This window comes from Hirundo rustica, chromosome 5 (assembly GCF_015227805.2).
Source record: "Hirundo rustica isolate bHirRus1 chromosome 5, bHirRus1.pri.v3, whole genome shotgun sequence".
Taxonomy (NCBI): domain Eukaryota; kingdom Metazoa; phylum Chordata; class Aves; order Passeriformes; family Hirundinidae; genus Hirundo; species Hirundo rustica.
In genome coordinates, this window is record NC_053454.1 from 59,408,302 (window position 1) to 59,428,737 (window position 20,436).

General features: G+C 48.5%; 1 protein-coding gene across 4 annotated transcripts; it reads left to right on the top strand.

Moving 5' to 3' along the window:
- Positions 1 to 541: 541 nt before the first annotated feature.
- PPM1K (protein phosphatase, Mg2+/Mn2+ dependent 1K) lies at positions 542 to 18,971 on the top strand. Of its 4 annotated transcripts, none has more exons than XM_040063643.2 (7): positions 542 to 624; positions 3,583 to 4,093; positions 4,619 to 4,719; positions 11,962 to 12,127; positions 12,646 to 12,790; positions 13,625 to 13,759; positions 14,244 to 18,971. In XM_040063643.2, the coding sequence occupies exons 2-7, from the start codon at positions 3,654 to 3,656 to the stop codon at positions 14,373 to 14,375; spliced, it is 1,119 nt and encodes a 372-aa protein (XP_039919577.1). In that variant the 5' UTR covers positions 542 to 624; positions 3,583 to 3,653; the 3' UTR covers positions 14,376 to 18,971. The 4 variants fall into 4 exon arrangements, with proteins under 4 accessions (XP_039919577.1, XP_039919578.1, XP_039919576.1 ...); XM_040063644.2 differs by having other exon boundaries at positions 554 to 624; positions 3,647 to 4,093; XM_040063642.2 differs by having other exon boundaries at positions 559 to 624; positions 3,580 to 4,093.
- Positions 18,972 to 20,436: the final 1,465 nt, after the last annotated feature.

A 20,436-nucleotide genomic window follows, 5' to 3' on the forward strand; every position in this document is an offset into this window, starting at 1 on the left:
AAGCTGCGCCGGGCCAGGAGCTGGGCTCGATGGTTCTTGTGGGTCCCTCCAACCCAGTAAATTCCGTGATTCTGTGAAATCTGGGGGAATTTCTTCGCAGAAAGGGTGGTTAGACATTGGAATGGGCTGCCCGGGAAGGTGATGGAGTCACCCCTCGCTGGATGTGTTTAAGCAAAGACCGGACGTGGTTGGACTCGATGATCTCTGCGGTCTTTTCCAGCCTAAGCGAATCTGTGATACTCTGAAACCGGGAGCTGTGCAGGGTCACCTGGGCCACAGCCACCCGCTGCCGCCCTGCTCCTGGCCCAGCGCCAGAGCCCTGTGAGGGGGCCGGGCGCGGACGGCGGGCGGGGCGGGGGCGGTGGGGGAGGCTCGGCCGGCGCGGCCGCCGCGCCCGGGGCCGATTGGCCGGGCGGGCTGGGTGGGCAGCGCCGATTGGCCGGGCGGGCTGGGTGGGCGGTGCCGATTGGCCGGGCGGGCCCGGCGGGCAGTGCCGATTGGCCGGGCGGGCTCGGCGGGCGGGGCCGGGCGGCGGTAGCGGGGCCGCGCTGCAGCCTCGGCCGGGGAGGCGCCGCTCTCGCACCGCTGGGGCGCTGCCGCCGCCGGGCCCGGGAGCGGGAGGAGGTAAGGGCCGCCTGCCCGGGGCATGGGCCGGGGGAGAGCGGGGGGCCGCGCTCGCGAGCGTCTCCTGTTGCCCCTTCCGTTCGCTCGGCTCTCCTTTCTCCTTCAGCCGCTAGGCGGGAAGGGCCGCGGCAGGGCTGGGAATGTCAGCGAGCGGGGCTGGCGCATCACGGAGCGGGGCTGGGCACGGCCGGCGTTCCCCAGGGGCTGCCGCCGGACGCCGCAGCTTTGATAGGCACGGGATAAACGCGGCCTGTGGCAATTCGTGATGAGCGAACTGCAGCAGAGACGTCTTTAAATTGCTGCTGTCCGTGTGCAGCTTGCTGTCCAGGCAGGGAGGCGAGACTAGATGGTCACGAACTTAAAAAAAAAAAACAACAAACCAACAAAAAACCAAAAGTATAAAACCCCCAACAAACAACAATGCACCTGCTTTAAGGCGAGCTTAGCACCCAGACCGGTACGATCCTGCCCACATCTGTGGGGTTGGAAGGCACGAGAGGCAAGTGCACTTGGAGTTGTACATTCCTTTTCGCATACGTCGGATCCCCTGGGGCAGCAGGCATGCCTTCGCTTTCTTCCGGGTTTCCTTTTCTAACCCTTTTCTTCTGGCAGCCTGGAAAATTTCCATCTGCCGAGCAGCAGCCAGCCTGTAAAACTCCAGTTTTAATCACCTCATCCTGCTCTAAGTGCTGTGTTTCCCTGCCTGTCTGTAGGAGCTGTTTCTCTCCAGGAAAATGTGTACAGATGAACAGGATCAGATGGAGCACCTCAGAGCAGATTTCCATCCAGAACTGTCCATCTTGGACTTTGTCTCTAAGACCAGTGCCCCCCTTTTCATTATCTCAGTCTTGTTCTGCCCAGGTGGGTCTGCCCAGTGTTTGCAGACATACCAGCTGGGAAAGCACGGACTGTTTTGTGTCCAGAGCTGTTTACATAACAAACTAAAAAGCGGGTTCCTTCTCCTGACCTCCAGAGACACTTGGAAAGCAAACCTATCGCCACTATTTTTACTTTCCTGGCGAGAGTTGAATTTGATAGGGAACAAATTTTTTTAATTACCTTGTGAGTTTGGATTGATCCTCTGATTCATGCTGTGGACACTGAGTAGTCTAAATATAGCGAGCATTTCATGTTCTCTTCTCAAGCTGACAGAAGTGAAAGCGAGCGTGGGTTTTGCTAATTGGCAGGCTTTGAGTTTGGTCGTGCTGTGTTTCACAGAAGGAAGTTAACCTTCTGTTGCTACAAGTCAAGGATAGCAGGAAAGAAAAAGCAGCTCCAAGAAGTAAACTAGATTTTAAATACCTGTAAGTAAGCTAAAATAAGGGTGTGATGCTGCCATCACCCTGCAGTAAAATGGAAAATCTTAATATTTCAAGTAGTTCCGCATTCAGCTGGTGCAACAACAGTGATTTCCAGAACATTCAGCCTTTTATCAAGTCAACAGTTAACCTCTAAGTGCTAAGTAAAGAAACCTTTCCTCTTTTCATGCAACCTAAGAAGTGCATGAAAGGTAAACCCACAGCATCTGAAGCAACATGCTTTGAGCTGGGAACAACAGGATTGTTGAAGGGCTCCCAAAAGCTCTGTCACTGCCATCTTCTACTGAAGCAACCCCTTACTAAGTTACCTTCGATTGCATGTTTTTTGTGAGTGCACAGGTTTTTATCTAGCAATTTAAAAACATAGTTTTAACAAATATTTCAGATCTAGAGATGCAGTTGGGATTGGCTTGGGCAAAGGACAAGGGCAAGGCATTCCAGCCCAGAATTAAAGTGTCCCTGGGGTACAAGTGTCACTCTTTGCTGCTCAATTGCGTCAGATTGCCCTGCTGTCTTTTTTTTTTTTTTTTTTTTTCCCCCCCATTCACCATGAGCCTGGGTATTTCTAGATCTTTTGTTATGTCATATAATACTTCTCACTTGTAATTTTGCCCTTAGCAAACTTCAAGCAATTAAGTTAGAAATCCCTCACTGGGCTTATACTTTAGCGTGGTTAGTTACAGTGATCTGTGTGGTCCAGTTCAAATTACTCTGGTGCAACAACATGTAAATATTACAAACTGCATCCCGGCCTGTTGGACTTGGGCCAAGTTGGGTGTTACTCTACAAAAGGTCAAATAATCCAAGCTTTGTGCACTTTTCAGCGTGCTAGGTGAGTCATCATCAGCAAATTTTTGTCTGTGCTGAGCCAAGTGGGGCGTTTGAATTGATCTGGACTGGAAAAGAGATCTGAGAAGCCAGTAGAAGACCTTGCCTGCCTCTGTTAGCCCATTTCAGGGCTAGGTGGCCAAGGAATTCAAGCCAGACAAAACAGCAAATAGCTGCACGGGGTTTTTTGAGGGGGAAGTTTGTGTGTACAGTTATGGATATAGATGGATAAACTCCTAGTAATCATTCTTAGCATTAATAAATAAATAAATAAAGATCACAATTAACTTCACAGATCTGTGTTAAAAATTATTGTTCAAGACCCCCATAAGTGTGACAGAATCAAACATCGTGTGCAGATAAAAATTTTAAAATCTAAGCAAATATATTTTTCCTCTCCCCCGGGAGTCAGAGCGCGGATATCTCAGCCGGCGTTTGCAGAGCATGCGTGACAAGCTCATTTTCACAACCTTACCTCCAATTTACACGTGCTCACATTTTAGCATTATCATCACTCCCACTTGCTGTGTCTCAAGGCCTTCAGCCTTTGAGCACTCGGGATGTCGTTCTGCAGGGGAGCAGCAGGAGTGCCCCGCTGGCTGTGTGCGCAGAGCTGGGGCTGGCTGCGGGATCGCTTCCCGGTGAGTCACACACATCCTGCTGCGGCGGCTTCTAGGGAGCGCTGTGCTCCGCATGATTAGCGGGCTCTCAGGGTGACACCGCTTCCTCAGTGATGCAACTGAACATTCCCTTCCCTCTGCTTCTTGTTTCCTGATGGGTTTTCCCTTTGTTCTCCAAAACTTTCCAGCAGCTGCGCATCTCTTTCGCTCCTGGTCTTTTTTTTTTTTTTTTTTCCCCTACGAACCTCCTCGAAGACAAGTGATGTCCACGGCTACTCTGATCACCTTGGTACGGAACGGAGGGTTCCAAGTAAGGAGGAGAGCCGCGCTCACGCCGCGCTTCCTGCAGGACGAGAAGCGCCCCGCAGCCGCCTGCTCCATCTCCACCTGCCAGCGCCGCGCCTCCCGCTTCGACTCCGACGGCAGCGGGCGGCCCACCACCTGGGACACCTTCGGCATCTGGGACAACCGCATCGACGAGCCCATCCTGCTGCCGCCCAGCATAAAGTACGGCAAGCCGATCCCCAAGGTGAGCCTGAGCAACGTGGGCTGCGCCAGCCACATCGGGAAGCGAAAGGAAAACGAGGACCGGTTCGATTACGCTCAGCTGACGGAGGATGTGCTGTACTTCGCAGTGTACGATGGGCACGGCGGGGCGGCAGCCGCGGACTTCTGTGATAAGTACATGGAAAAGTATATTAAGTAAGTGCGTATCGAGGGGAGGTGTGTCAGATGAATTCCAGCCGAGCTTCCTTCCTTAGGGAACCGGTGGGTTGTATGTGGTAGCTAATCCTCCCTGGTTATGTAGCCGCCTGTCCTTGTGGGACGGCAGGAGCGCTGGGTGGAACAGACATGCTGTGAATTGGTTACTCTGTGTGGTGCCTGCCCTACCGGGCAAGCCCAAAAACACGGAGGAGAGGAAAGCGAGATTGTGCCCCCTGTCCAAGAAAGGTCTTGGAACACAGGGAATGACTGTTTTCACACAGGGCCTCTGTGTTTACTTACATTCTTCTGTATCTATCACATCCCTGGGTGCTGGATAAGGAACTTAGATATTTGCAAAATTATGCTTTCAGTGCACACAGTTAGTAAAACCGCATTGCCTTTTCAGTCAATCCAGCATCACTCAGTGGGTGCAGGGAAGAGCTAAGACTGCGGAGCAGAATGATTAGGATGTATATTTCTTGGAAAGATGTTTAATTCCTTTGCTTGCTTGCTTGCTTCCAGGGAATTTCTTGCTGAGGAGGAGAACCTGGAAAATGTTTTGAGCAAAGCTTTTCTAGAAATAGACAAAGCTTATGAAAGGCATGCCAATCTCTCTGCTGATGGTAGGTAAAAAAAATATTCTACTCGTATGAGTGTGGAGAATAAAGTTTATCTTATTTGCTCAGTAGCTTTGCAGTAAAATGTCCAGAAAAGCACTTGAAAACAATTTTACTTAACACAGGATTTTGCTCTGGTCACTTACTGCAAATAAAACAATTATGCTTTACCTCCTGAAAATGAAATAAATACTCTAAGTGTCAGTCAAATTTACTGGAGGAGTTATGAATCTGAATGTTAGCATAATCATTGATGAATTTCTCTTGGTGTGATTCTGAAAAGGATGTTTGTCACGGTAGAAAAGAGCGATTTAGATTTGCAAGGACCATAATTTTACTGGTAAGAAATGTGGAGAGGGGTGTTTTTCATTTGCTTTCTTTTTCTTTAGGGGTGGGGGGATTGGTGTTTTTATATGTATATTTGTTTGTTTTAAAGCTGTTACTCCTGTGGATTAAAAGCAAGAATGTCAAAGTTCCCCTTCCTAACTTGGCTGCTGCACCTGAGGAGGAACGTAAGCCAAAATTAATGCAATCGATATTGCTTCTGCACAAACAGAGTCACAGGAGTAGCTGAGTGGGAAAGGGAAAAAAGCAGTGAAGAGGAAAACAAGTTTGGCTGTGGTAAGGCTGTGGTAAAGCTGGCACCAGCCCTTTTAGGCTCCCATTTAATCCTGGCTGTTAATGAAGTTCTTGTATGTGTCTAGAGACTAAGTACGTCTGAAGCTCCAGTTGCAGCTTATAGAGAGTGACTGAGGAAGGGAGATAGAAGTGCCTGGCCCAGTTCTGTCACAGGAGCTTTCTCAGCCACGAGGTACAGTTTTGAGAGTCAGTTTAGCCAGTCTTAAAAAGAAAACCCCAAACAAACCCAAATAAAAAACAACCCACAATAGAAAAAACAAACAAACAAACAAAAAAACACAAAAAACCCCAAAAACTCCCACAAACAACCAAACAAGAAACCTGTCCTAGTGCTGGTGCAGGCACTGGCAAAATAACTGAGGTTGTTCCAGAAGAACAGAAACTGTAAAAGTCTTCCCTCCTGGAGAGAAACCAAGAAGCCCTGCAGGGACTGAAGTGATACTGTATTCTCAGGCTGCTTTTCTGAAGCTGTGGCTGAATAATGCAGTGGCTTTCTGCACTTTAACTGCTAGATGAATCTAGGTAGGCTCAAATGCAGGACAGGTAGTCTGACTGTTGCAGCACAGCCCCTTACCTTAGCCTGCACCATGGATCAGGAAAAAAGTCTTAAGTCCTGAGATGCAGCCCTGAAAAAAGGAGGATTGAATCTATAAAAGTAATTTTCCCATTGTATTTCATGTGGTAAAAAGATCAGAGTTACTTTTGACCTGTGGGCTGGGTTTTAGCTGAGCTCATGGGAGATATCAGCAGAGCAGGTATGCTTTTTATCTCAGAGCCTCTTTGCAAATACATTTTCTTACCAACCCAAACCCAAGACAGCATTTGAGTACTAGTTTGTCTGCTTCCCTGGATCAGACCATTTCATTTTCAGATCTAATTGTCCTCTTCCCTGCCCCTTTGTAAGATGGCTCTTGGTTTGGCTCACTCTAGTGACCTCTGTGTCAGAGCAGCTCCTTGAGGAGAAGGATTGAGAACTGCTCTGCATGCATTATTTTGTTTTTCTGAAAACTGTTTCTAATCATAACACTTTGTGGGTGACACAGAATTGGATTACAACAATATCTGACAGACAAACTGTGCAGCAAGCAGAGCATTTTAGAACTGCTCATAGGATTTTTTTTTCATACCATTTGACTAACTGTTGCTGCTTAATGCCAGAAAAGGTATGCAACGGTTACCAAGATACTGCACAAGCCCCCTTCATTAAAAAAGCAAAACAGAGGTAAAAGAGTTGCCAGACATGCACAGGGGCCACCCTCTGGCAGGCACTCAGTGTTCCTCAGGTAGCCTGAGAGCCTGCAAGCTCTTGCAGGAGCCCGGGGCATCTAAGAGAGCCCATTGTTCTTGGCTGAAAATCAAGCTCTAAGGCAAAGAATGGAGTAACAGGGTGCAGAGTCAAGTCTGGATTTCTGAACAGATTAAACTTCTTGCATATCTGTTATTAAAATAACTCAATGCTGTGTTGACTGCTTTGTGTGGATATTTTTGTTGTTGCTGATGTTTTGAAAGTTACATGAAAGTTCAGTGCTTGGCAGATATCTTTGTTAGAAGCCTGCTTCCAAACTGATTCAGTTTGCCAGCAAAACTTCTGATTAAGTGTGGCTATTCTGGTTGTGACAGTCAAGACAGTTGCTATAGTACCTTGAAGATGGTGGTTGATTGTGTAACTTGGTGTATCTGGGTTACACTGGATGCTCCCCAGGTCTGTCCTTCTTTTGAAACCTGGCCATAGCTGATGAAGTGCAAAACAGCAGCTTTGAGTTGTTCCAGCAGATGACCCTTCCAGGGTTCACTCCCTTCACTGCATCTGCAAGAAAAACAGTGCACATTCAGGATGTCCAGGTCTTTACTGACACACAACCAGCTTTAAAACTTGTTCCTGGGTGTTTGAAGGAAGCTAAACCCTGGCACAAATCCCTGTAGCCAAAATGGCATGTTGGAGGCATTGTTTGTAGTATTGTTCAAGGGGTAGAGCCTCACATAAGGCACAAATTTAGCAGGATTAGAGATGTGCCTGGTTGGAGACCCCAGCTAAGCCTTTGAGGCATAATAATACATATTATTAATTAATAACAATTATATTATTTAATCATACACAATATTAATGAATAATAATGATACAATAGTTGAAATTAGAGATGGAAAACACATGGCACTGTAGTTCCTGTGAGCTTTCAACAATAAAAATGGTTTATGTGTGTGCTCCAGGTACTGCTGCTGTGCTGGCAGGCAGTTCACCAGTGCTATTGGAGTGCTGTACCTCAGCTGGAGCCTGGTCCAGTAACCCCCCTGACAGTGACCTATATCTGTTGTTTCACACAAAAGCTTAAAAAACTTGCTCTAGGCAGGTCTGGGATAATCTGTGCTCTGCCTAAATCCTGTGTAATCATTAACAGCTTAGAGCTGTGTCTGAGCCCTGAAGCTTGGTGCTTGATACCTCTTCAAAAACGCATTTTCATTCCCTTCCACGCATTTAAACATAGCCAGTCACTTTCAAATCACTGCTAAATTTAGGTATAGAACATAAAGGAAGCTCACATCCAACAAATGACGTTATCCATGGGACAGCTGCCAGAGATGGCAGAATTTTCTGCTATTTTTACCAGCCATAAGAACTGAAATATAAAGACTGAAAAGCTTTGTTCAACAAGGATCAAAATAAGGAATTAAATAATGTGACTGAGGAAATTTGAGCATTTCCCTGGAGATATGTGAGACAAACCCTCTCCTGGCCTACTGGAGGCCTACCAGGTATTGTTACTGCTTCTGTTCACTGTGAGGCAGAGAAAACAAGAGGGAGTTTATCCATCAACCTCCACATTCAGTGCATCCAACTCTAATCACACAGACCACTCACTTCTGGAATAGCCACCTGATTAAAACATAGCCAAGGTATTAACTTGTCTACCCATGTTTGAAAGGGTCCTTACTCATGGAATCTTATTATGCCGACAAACAGCTGAAGTTATTTAAAAGTAATTAAATTTTTAAAGTAATGTTTGTTTTGTTGGTTATTTGTTTAAGTTGCCATTCAAAAAAAGAGATTTTTATTTCTTTAAATATGTTAACCTGCAACACTGAGGAAAAGGGAGAGCTGCAGAAACTGTGCTTGAATATTTCATCAATTTATCAGCATTGTAAAGGCAGGGGCCCTAATTATTACCTAACCAATTTAGAAGACACTAATTACAATATTAAAGGGATGTTTATTTTGCCTATTTTTCCATTAGTCAGAACAACAGATATATTTCTATTCAGTGCATTTAAGATGGCCCCATTTCATTTGGCACTGGTTTGAACTCCCCGTATTGGTGCAATTACCTTGAGGGAGCGGATGTTCTTCTGAGTGGCAACCCTTGCCATATGTGAGACAGCTGGCCCCTTAGCATGGATAAAATTCTTCATTTGATCTGTTGGTTGCTTGCTTATCTCCGTAGGGAAAGCAAAATTTAGATTTTATTTGGGCTGAATTTAAACTGGTTTTGTCACACGGTTTTAGCAAGAAGGAGAGAACAGTGGCAATTCCCCAGAAATGCCAAGGCTGATTTACCAAGGCCAAAGATGCAGGTGCATCCTAGATGACCTGCACAGGGCAGCGCAGGCAGACCTGAGCGTGACTGACTCCATCCCCTGTTCTGCAGCCCTTATTCTTGCATCTCCAGTGTTGCAGGTTTATTTTGTTTGAACAAAGTCCCTGGGTGAATTTCCTATTTGCCTCTGTGTGCGTGTTATTTGTGGCAGACACTGTACCTGGTCAGCAGCTCTAGAACTGGAGGCCCTGGACACTTTAAGCTGGGCTTCAGTGGAAAGAGAGATCTGCTTAATTTTGTCCCAGGTGAAGGAGTCCAGCGGTTCCTAGCCTGGACTACCGGAAGGTTTCCACATCCTCTTTGTCACATTAGTTGAGATGACTTGCAGTAGGAGTTGTCCAGTGAGTGTTAAGAACCTATTGAAAGATCTTAGTTTTATAGTGATGTTGTTAGGAAAACAAAATAAGCTCTTTGTTTGTTAAAACCAATACATGCGCTCATGAACGTGTTTTGTCTTAAACTAGCGGCAGTTGTAGAGAAGCATTAGAAATGTTATCCCATCACCATTCCTGTGGTTTTGAGCTGTGCTAGAAATCACATAATGCTGCAGCTGGCTTCATGCATGTTCTTGCATCCCTACCCAGAGCATGAACTGGATCCAAGGAAGAGACTCTGAGCAGCATGTAATTTTTTCTAGGACTGCTATTTAACTAATAAACGTAGAAAGTTCAAGTCACTGTGTCCATTACCACAATATCTGGGCAATATCTTGTTCTTTAGCACCAGCCCTTGATTTTGTGATAGCAGCTCTTCTCTTTGGGAGTTTGCACTGAAAAGATGCAGATTCGCCTGAATTCCAAATGTTTCCAGTCTTGTGTGAATCGAAGACTGTGATTTAACTTATTGTATGTTTCTCAGCAGAGTTCTAAAGCCACAGAATGAAATGGGAAAGTAGCAGCAGTTCAGCATTAATTTTAATGTCTAAATTAAATGTATCTTCTGTAAAATAAGAAGGCAGTTTTACGTAGGTTGCTCCATTTCACTTGTTCTAACTGTTGGCTAAAACAGGTATTTTACTGGTTCTACTAAAAAATTCTACTTGCACTAGTACTTTTTAATATCTCATTTTCATAATGTGCCTCAAAGGGACCCCGCACTGGGCTAGTCCTTGCTTCAGATGAGAAACAGGATGTCAGTGCCCCAGCTGGATAATCAGAAGCTGCCACATCCAGTTTCCAGTGTCCCAGCCTGCGTGGCCCTGGCACAGCCCGAGCTGTAACCGTGGCTGAGGGTCACCCCTGACCTGCTGGTCCAGCGTTCAGCTAAACCCAGTCCTCGTGCAGTAATAATACCTGTTTTAAATAATAACACCCAGCTTAGTTAACACCGGTTTGTGAGGGGTTGTGTTTGGGTTTTTTGGATTCATGGACTCACTGCTTTCGCTGCACAACAAGGCTCAATGCATCTTCCAGGGCTTGGGGACTTCAGTTTGCTCCCAGCCCCGCTTGAATTACAGGGTGATGAGACCTCACAGGCTTGGGGAAGGAGGCTGTCAAGACCTCACAGCTCTTGCATTTCTGGCAATGGCAGCTGGTCACATTTGGGGCTGCCTGGCATTCCTTGGGATCAAACACAAAGTCCTGTCTCCAATCTGCCCCATGTCCATGGGGTCAGGGCTGCAGTGCCAGATGTAGAAGCACGTGTAGTTGTAGCTGGTCTCTGCAGAAGCAATGGTAGAGGGACAGTGATGTGTTAACTGTTAGTGACATGAAAACAAGAATACAGCTGGGGAGCCACATTCCTAAGCAAGCCCAAAACTCAGCTCAAATTAGCTTCTTTGAAAAACTGGAACAACTGGAAAAGTCCAGGATGCAGGTGACCTGCAGAGGGCCTTTCAAGGGGATTTTGATTGCTGTCAATGCAAATGTGTTCCAGGCAGCAGCTGGTCCTGTCCAGACATTTTGGTGTAACAGCTCACGTCAGCAGGAGCTTTCCAGGCATCTCTTGCTGAGTTACCTCTGCAGGATTTGCAGGAAGAGAAGATAGTATCTGTAAAGTGGGACTTGCCCTTTCAAAAAGTAAAGAAAATGAGGAAAGCTGGGCAGTTTTTCTGGCATTTTCTTCACTGCAGATGATACTACAGGTCTTTTTCCAGAAATAGGCACTTATATTTCTCTTTTTCAAGAGGTTTTTGGGTTTTTTTCCTCCAGACCATTGTGGCAAGTGAAATGAGAAGCCCTTAAATCTGCCAGCATGAGTGAGCCCAGGCAGGTCCCCGAGTGCAGTCAGCCAGCTCGGCTCCCTCCCTTGGCCTGCAGGGAAGGAGGGCGGCTCCAGGGCTCTGTCAGGGGATCCCAGCAGTGCCCTGGGCAGGCTGCCCAGACAGCCACTGCCACCTGCACCAGTCTGCAGGCACCAGGCAAGGCTGAATCCCAGAATCCAGCTTCACCTTCACAGCAAGTGGACAGGGTGTGGAAAAAGCCAGGAAGCCTGTTGGCTGAATCCTTCTCTGGGGGAGGCAAAGGGGGAGTGTAACATCTCTGACAGCAATAGGAGGATGCCACAGACTGAGCTACTGCTTTTCCTCTGGTGATATATAGGGAATTACAGTTACTGTAACTATAATAATATACTTCACCACCTAGCAGAAAGAAAGAGCCATCACCTTTATGGTGACCTACTTGTGCAGTCACTGTGCCCAGGAGTAAGGACAATAATGCTGTAACTCGAGGTGAGCTCATGGGACTGAAAATCTCTGCTACAAACTGAAAGGAAGCCACTGTACCTTGTACTGCTTTTATCCCACTTGCCCTGTTAGCATGGAGCCTTGTTGTTGCACAGAAACACTTAATCCTTCCCACCTCTCCTCTCTTCCTACACGCATGCATGTTTGCTCTTTTTTTTTTGTTTTGGGGGTTTTTTTTGGTATGTGTAAATTTAGTTTAAACTTAAAAGCAGTTACTTGCTGATTAGGTAGAGCACAGGTTGTCTTCATTTTACCAACTGAAGTTGTTGCTGTTTTAAATGGCTCCACACTTTGAGGCAGTGCTAAAACTTCTCTCTTCAATGACATTTGTAGCAACTCTGCTGAACTCTGGGACCACTGCAACAGTGGCTCTGCTCCGGGATGGAATTGAGCTGGTTGTGGCAAGTGTGGGAGACAGTCGTGCTCTGCTGTGCCGGAAGGGAAAGGCCATGAAACTCACCACTGACCATACTCCAGAGAGAAGGGAGGAGAAGGAAAGGTACCTGCTGGCTGATGTGGCTTCCCAGAGCACAGCCTCAGTCAGGATGGGCTTGTGCTCTGCTGCTGGGTTGGGCCAGGAAGAAAACAGAGTTGAATACAGAGCCCCGAGACCACTCTGAGATGGCAGTAGGATCCAGTTAATGCACTGGGTCCTGTTCAGAGGACCAGGGATGTGGAAAGGCCTCCATGAGCATAAAATGTCCCAGCAGTAAGATCTGCATTACTGCAGATCAGATCAGAACAGACCTATGACCACATGGTTCAGACTTGTCCAAGAGTGCCAAGTTAGAACCAAGTTAGAACCTGAGGAAATGCACTGTGATTCCCAGGTCAGGACACAGCCCACCACGACACATCCCCTCCATGGAGCCCTTCAAACACCCAACCCTCAGCTTCCCAGCTCAGGCTCTCCATGCATCATTCCTCATTCTAGCCAGTGACGGAAATAGAGGGTAGAGAGGGGGTAATAGTGAGAAGCAGTAAATCATTCACTTTTTCTTTTGTGCCTCTGGACAGGATTAAGAAGTGTGGGGGCTTCGTTTCCTGGAACAGTGTGGGACAACCTCATGTGAATGGTAGACTTGCTATGACACGGAGCATAGGAGATTTGGATCTTAAAAACAGCGGTGTGATAGCCCAGCCAGAAACAAAAAGAGTTCAGGTAAAAGAAGGTCTGGTGTACATGGACAGCAACACTTGGACTAAGGGGCTTCATGGGTATTTGATGCTGTGGTGGTACCCACACAACACGAGCCCAGGTGAAACCTGATGGCCATGTGTTTGTTTGGTTTTTTTACTGAAATAACCAGAAAACAATTCTCATTAAATTGTTTCAGATTAGCACTAACAGGACAGAAAAGAATCTGGTACTAAATTCACCAGATCAGCTCCTAAATCCCATTTATGACAATAATATATATGATGAGGGAAGAAAGATAACACATGATATACATTACAGGTCTTAGTCTGTCTGGGTCCTGTGGTCAAATGGATAATTTTGAGGTTAGTGCTGGTGCAAAACCATCACCGGGAACTGGGTGGATACGGATGAGATGCCATCAAAAATGTAGGATGTGTAGAGATTTGCACAGTTGAGAGGGGGAGGAGCAAAGGACAGCTGCATGTATTTTACCATAGCTCTGCAGTTGTCTAGAAAACAAACTAAAACACCCAGAAGGCATTCAGCCTCCCCTTTGGCAGGAGGCTCTCCTGTCCATTCACATTCTGTTTGCTGCCTTTCCCCAGTGCACCTCCCAGGGCCCCAAGAACTTACATTGCGTTGGTCCCAATAAAGTGCCACCCACTAGGGGTTTAGGGAGATGACCGCAGCGCTGTCGTGTCTTCCTTGAAACCTCAGCCTCAGCAAAAAATCCAGGAGAGCGTGCAGCACCTCCAGAACAAAATGAGTGCTTTGCAAGAGTGTAAAGAGGTGGGGCAGTTCCCTTGCCTTGCAGCTCTCACCCAGGGTGGTGCACCCCCTGTGCCTCTGTTGCAGCTGCACCACGCAGACGACAGCTTCCTGGTGCTGACCACCGACGGCATCAACTTCATCGTGAACAGCCAGGAGATCTGCGACTTCATCAGCCAGTGCCACGACCCTGCCGAGGCCGCCCACGTGGTCACCGAGCAGGTGATGCCAGCGCTGCTCCGGGCACCGAGGGCTCCTGGCTGGGCTGGCTTGGCTTTAAAAAACAACTAGGATTTTTATTTACATGATGCCACACATTCAGCTGGCTGAGACACCCCCCCAGTCCTGCTGGCCAGCCCATTCCTTACCCCGGGTCTCACCACATCCTTGCAGGAGTCACTTCCATTAGCTGGCTTAGCTCACAGTCCACTGCCCAGCACAGGGCTGTGCTGGAAGTGTCACTGCCACAGACAGAAACTGGCAGTTTCCAACCATGGCTCTGGATGGTGGCTTATCCTATGGGAAGCTCTGGGGCATACCAGAATGGAGCAACAGCGCTGGGAAGGGGCAAAGGAGTCTTGGGCCTCAGGGCTGAGAAGGGGCAAGGAAGTCTCTGGCCTCAGGGTGTGCTGTCCTAGGAGAAGCCAGACACTTGTTTTCCTTTCCAGGTGAGACTCTGGTGCTGACGCTTTGTTCCTTCTCTCAGGCAGAGCAGTTTGGCTCTGAGGACAACAGCACAGTTGTCATAGTGCCATTTGGAGCTTGGGGCAAGTACAAGAACGGGGAGATGACCTTCTCCTTCAGCCGCAGCTTCGCTTCCAGCGGGAGGTGGGCGTGAAGACAAAGCCACCGCGATCCTTTGCTGCCGTCACCCGGACACGGCGTGCTACAGGAGAACACCTCCATCTGCTCCTAGGCTGACTCAGTGTCTTGTCCATCTCTTCTGTTCCCAGTGTTAGAAGGTGCCGCTGCTCCCTTGGTGCGTAGTGCCCGTTGTTGCTTACGGCTGACCGTGTCTCGCTGCCCGCGTTACTCCAGGCGGCGCCGGGGCAGCGCCCGGGGTGTGAGGCCTCAGCAGCTCCACACATCACTTTGTTCACACAGATGAGGTTCTGGGCTTTCACCTGAGGCTGGAGGGGGTGCACAGTCATTTCATGCCTACCTGTATTCCCCTCAGTTCCCTGGCAGCTGTGAGCCCCTGAGCCACGCGCTGGCTTCCTTGTCCGATAAAACACGGGAACAAACGCACAATGTTCTTAGGTAGACAGAAAGAGGGTTTGTTGTCTTCTGCTGCTGCAGCCACCCAAAACTGCCCTGTGCTCCAGGAGGAGCGGGTGAAAAAGAAAGGAGAAGTTTCAGAATGTTTAGGTTCTGATGGCAGTGGCATTTGGTGTAGCTGTCCAAGTTCCTGAGACAGTGCTGCTTTATGCTCTCACTGCTGTCATCTGTGATCCTTAGCTCCAAGGAGACAGAGCAGGCTGGAGCCACGTGCTGTTGGACAGATGGGAACCTCTCTCCATTGGCTCCAAACCTGTGCAGTCTCTGTGGACCATGCAGCAGCCCCTTGCACTGTCTTCTCTTTGCTGTCAGTGCCTGACAGAAGCACAGAGGAGGGAAAAAGACGCACAGTTTTGATATCCAGAGACTGTCATCAACTTGAATTTTTTTTTTTTTCTAAATAAAGAAAATAAGCTAATTTCAAAGAATTTACTCTTCAAGGTCTGATGCATAAGACAGTTTATTTCTTCATACACACCTGAGGATTTTCCTGCCCCCTGCTGAAGGTGTCTGAGTTAGCTGTGATCTCTCATGTCTCTTCATGGCACACAAGGAGGTATAAAATGTCCCGAGCAAGCTAGAGAAAGGAGAGAACATTATGATAACATAGGGTAATTTTTGTAAGTTTGGGGCATTGTTTCTAGTAGGTATCAGATATTCATACACCAGAAAAGAGTTTTATACTTAAAGGAAGTGTTTTCACTTCTCTCTTTGGAGGGGAATCTGTATCCAGTGAGGCATGGGGGGACCAGAGCTCTGATCCAGCTCATACCACTGCCGTGATGTGGACTGCAGGTGTCATGTGGGCACAGGTGAAGATCTGTCCCAGTGTGCCTTGTTCAGACCTCTTCCTTCCTCCATTCCACGTCAGCCGTCAGCTCCTGTGGCATGGAAGAATGGGAAGAGAAGAATCGGTCTTTTCTCAGCCTTGCCACAGTATTTTTCCTTCTATGGATGTTTCCAACAGCACAATTGTAAAAACAGAACAAAACGAAAGAGAAATTGCCTGATACTAAATCCCCTTGTGAAAAAAAAAAAGAATTCTGAGGTGCCTGGCCCGATTCTGATTTTCCAGTGTGAAATACATATCTTTTTTACTTTTATCCCTTTCCTTTTCATCCAGGGTTACCCCTTAGGCAGTCACTCCATGCGTTTTTCCTTGCCTGTGGTGGAAGGCCCAGCAGAGCACCGTGTTGCACTGGCAGCGTTAAGTACCGGGTGTTCAGAGTGCCCCGGCTTTGTCTGTCCCATCACTTGGTGTGTTATGAGGTGTGTACAACAGACTGATTTGGGTTGTAACTGCAGCGGTGTGTGTAAATCTCTGCTGCACGGGATGCTGGTGCCCTGGCCTGCGTAGTGAGCACACCACTGCTTCACAATCCTAATTCCCTCTCTCCTCAGATTTTCTCCAGGGCTGGGGTTCAGTGTTCATCTAAGGTCAGGATGGTTGCTGTTGGGTGTTTCTATTTATCCAGGGAAGGATCCATCCATAACTTCTTAGAAGTTTTACCAAGGAAGGGATAAGACAAAGCTCTGTGAAATAGAGGATGAGTAGATCAAGGTGTATTGGTGGTTGCCATTGCTGCTTCTCTGCCATCGCAGAAACACTTGGATTGGGAGAGAGTCCTGGGCACCATCTCACCTCCAGTCCTTTCTATTGGACCCATTGTTTTCCTTGTCCAGTTTCTTTTTCACTCCTGGGGCAATTCCTGTAGCTGCTGCTGTTGTTTGAGTCCTGCCTCAAGCCCAGCCCTCTCAGAACACTGAGCTGAGGCTTGGTAGGCACAGGGCAGGCCCCAGGATGGGCCAAAAGCTGCTGGTTTTCACTGGGGAGGGCAAGGCACCCCTCCATCAGGTGACACACCGGTTTGCCAGGGTTGTTGCCCATTCAGGTGTAGAGTCCCAGGCTCTGGGAGCTGATCCCTGTGCTGGGGACCTGCCCAAAATCTTCCACACACCCTGCCAGCCAGGGAACAGGCGCCTCAGGGTGCGTTTCAGCATTGCCGCACCCAAACCCCTTCTCTTATGCCACGATGACACCAGATTCCACCAACCCCATTACTGCCAACAGAGTTAATTAGTAGCATTAGCAGCTCATGCAAACATGAACGGGACCTCTGGAACTGGCACAATCATCCACACCACTCCAGAGTGGGGAGAGGGAGATGCATTCCCTCATCCTCCCGTGGAGACAGGACAGCCCCGCAGCACAGCAAGGCCATCCATGCCAGGACACAGCCCAGAGCCACTGTTCGTACCAACACATTCCCAGCTTTGTAACGGGTAAGCAGTGCAGCCAGCAAACTCCCTGAGTCCCACAGGAGGCTGCCACTGCTGCGGCAATCACACACAGGACACAAAGCTGCCATTGTCCATGTCCCATGCTGGGTGCCAAAAAGGACCCTGGATGGTGAACCTTGGCTGGACATCAGTTGCCCACCAAACTGCTCCTATCACTCCCCTCCTCAGCAGGGTGGGTGCTGGGAGGAGAAAATAAAATGAGAAAGAAACCCCAAACCTGGTCAAGATAAAGCTAATTAATAAAGAGTGTTAGCAGCCCCTTTTCAGGGCCAATACACAGCCCAGCACTGTGGGGAGATGAGCTCCATCCCAGCCAGGCCCAATAGACACTTTGGGTTTTCCATCTGGTCAGTAGGCCTCCTGCAGCCCGTGGCAGCTCTGCAAGAAACCAGCTCCACTGTACCCCACCGAGGGACTGGCAAGAGCCTCCTGCACAGCAGAGCTCCTTCAGCTTGAGGACAAAGAGCAAATTGTCCTGACAACGGCAGCTGCCTGTCAGAGAGGTTTATTATTCCAGGACACTGAAGGATCTCAGACTCTGAATGAAACAAAATGGAATGTTCGCTCCCTAGCTCACTGTCTTTCCCATGCATCTGAGGTTTCAACAAAAAAAAAAAATATTGTTTATGACAGACCGAACCAAACATTAGGGGTGACCTGCTGAGCAAACTGTAAAAAAAGTTTGGTTTTTTCTACTTTTTAGGGGATGGATTTTGAAATCCATTGGATTTGGGAAGAATATTTTCTTGCCTGAACATCCCCCCTGGAGCAGCGCAATCTCCCTCTGTACAGGCACTGCAGGAGGGTGGGATGTGGGTGCAGAAAGGCAAAAATGCTGTCCAGCTAAGCATTCATTTTTTCTGTGAGGATATGGAAGGCAGGGGCGGCCTCCTGTTGCTGCAGGATTTACTAGGAGAGGTGTTGAGACTGCAAATGGATTTCCAACTCAAGTGTCTCCACCACTTGGAAAGGTGGGGGTTTCACGCTTTATAGAGGGGAAAAAAAGTCATTTGCAGCCTGGATTCAGGAGAGCTGGTCTCTCTGGATGATGAACATAGCACAAATGGGGCAGAGATGCAGTAACTCATTTAATATATATTCGTTACATTCATTCCCTTGGGGCTGAAATGCTCAGGGCTGGAGAATAATCCTGGAGCCGCTGAAAATGGGGGTGCAGAGAGAAATCAGCAATATCACTGCTTTTTATGTATTTGGAAATTGAGAGGAGTTTAGACTCACCATAGGAATTCCGCCGAATTCCATGGGATCAGGGTTCCATGAGCCACATTTTCTGTCTCAGTCGATGGATGTGCTGTGGTCAGAGACATTGGGATTTTTAGCTAAGGGAGAAGCACAAAACAGCAACTATCAGTGAAACTGGTTTAATAATAATTCCTCTTAAACAGCTTCCGCTGGGCACTGCCAGGTCGGTGCTCACTCACCCAAGAAGCCGAGTGTACGGTACAGCAACACCCCGGGCGTTCCTTGGTCCCAAACTGCTGTTCTGGATGCAGAGATACCCATCAGGTGCCCTCTCAGCCCGGGATATGGAGTGCTTGGGCAGTGGTGCCTGTCGTTTTCATAACTTTCTTACAGACTGAAGCGCAATTGTGTACCTCTGCTACACGCTTTGCCTTGGGGCTGTGTGTCATGCCTGTGGTTTGATGTTTATCTTTGGTGTAATCAGTGTTCAAATTTCATCTACTATGAAATGTTAGAGAGGTATCCATCTTGTGCCTTTTTTTTTTTTTCGCTTTAAAAATGTTTTTTCATCTTCATCGACTCAAAGCTACAGTAGAGCAGCTAAGTCTGTACTGGAACGCTTACAAGATCCTCAATAAAGAATTGGCTTCTAGGAGCTGTGTCGCTACAAATGGATTTTTCTTCCACCACAATGCCAGCTGCCAGAAAAAAAAAAAAGCTGCAGCTTCTCAAGCTGTGTCACAGCTGTCCTGCTAGCCCCAGGCCCCAGCCCTTACCATAAAAAGCTTCTGATAACCACGGCTTGGCCTACAGAGACATTCTCCCAGCGATAACCAGTGCAAAGCACCTCCTGTCTCTGGGCTTTGCTGCTCCAGGCCATCGCGTTCTAACTCGCCATTTCTGTCTGCTGGGCAGCTGTCGTGGTGAGCAGTGCCAGCCTGTGACACGCTGCAAAGACACAAATCGGGCCTCTGCAGGAAAATGTAGCCTTCCTGCTGCATGAATTCAAAGCTCCTCTCTTACACTTGAAGGAACTACAAGGAAAAAGTAAGAGCTGTAAAGTAAAAAGCTCTAGCTCATCTGCAGAAGTAGCCTGGAGATCACTAGTATTTTTAGTTAATACAGATTTTCACAGCTAGGCTCAAACCTGTTTTACTCTCTCTCCCGTGAAGGCAGCAGCCTTGACTTCAACGAGGTCTTGGCAGCTTCCTGGAGCTGAGCCCCAGCATGTCTTTTTAGGAAGAGAGACCTTTTCTGTTCTCCTTTGTTGCCAATCCGCGTCTCAGCTCAGTTTGGAGCCGATCAGCTCTTGGATAAATGCACACATCCCACGGTGGTCTTGGAATCGCTGCTCACACGGGTAAATTTGGAGAGCTTGGGAGACCTGCTGGACAGCTGTGCCCTTCCACAGCAGCTGGGAAATGGATCCCAGGTTTCTCTGCAGTCGGAGCACTGATCCTGCAGTGAGCATCCCCGTGAGCTGCCGCTCGGTGAGGGGAGAGCAGCCAAGCACCAGCAGCACCGCGGGGGTTCCCTCCCCGGCTTCCAGATGGCCTGGGCACAGCAGCCGAGCTTTAAGGAGAGCTCAAAGCTCTCGGGAGCCCTTCCCAGAGCCCGTGTGAGCACCACCCTCACCCGCGCAGGATTTCACCGCTGCTGCGGGGCAGCGCCTTGCGCAGCTCCCCCGGCAGTGCTTACAGTGGGAACACTCCCACCCAAAGGACGGCTCTGCTCCTGCTCCAGGGCCTCTGGTGCAGGCAGGACCGCATCTGGGTTCACCCCTGCCAGAGCTTCGGTCCCCTTCCTACAAATTGCGCTTTTCTGGGGGGCCGGGCCCACATCCAACGCAGTGCCACGCAACTCTGCTCCAGGAAGACAGGGCGGGATTTGGCTCCCAGCACACGAGCGCGGGCCCCGGGCCTGCTTATCCCACCCTCCTCCCGCCCTACACGGTGTGCCGCTAACCTCACCAGTGAGTCAAATCTGCGTCCTGACATGGAGAGAGACGTGCCCCAGTGCCAGGAACTCCTTAAAAACACTCACGCCCTTTATACAGAGCTCCGAGCCTGGAAAGCAGCTCGTCCTCCCCTTTCTGAACGGAGTCACTGCACCTGCCA

Coding starts and splice junctions, on each gene's coding strand:
- PPM1K (XM_040063641.2), top strand. CDS start 3,546: ATGGGTTTTCCCTTTGTTCTCCAAAACTTTCCAGCAGCTGCGCATCTC. Junction 12,128..12,645: donor AGAAGGGAGGAGAAGGAAAG/GTACCTGCTGGC, acceptor GCCTCTGGACAG/GATTAAGAAGTGTGGGGGCT. Junction 12,791..13,624: donor CAGAAACAAAAAGAGTTCAG/GTAAAAGAAGGT, acceptor CCTCTGTTGCAG/CTGCACCACGCAGACGACAG.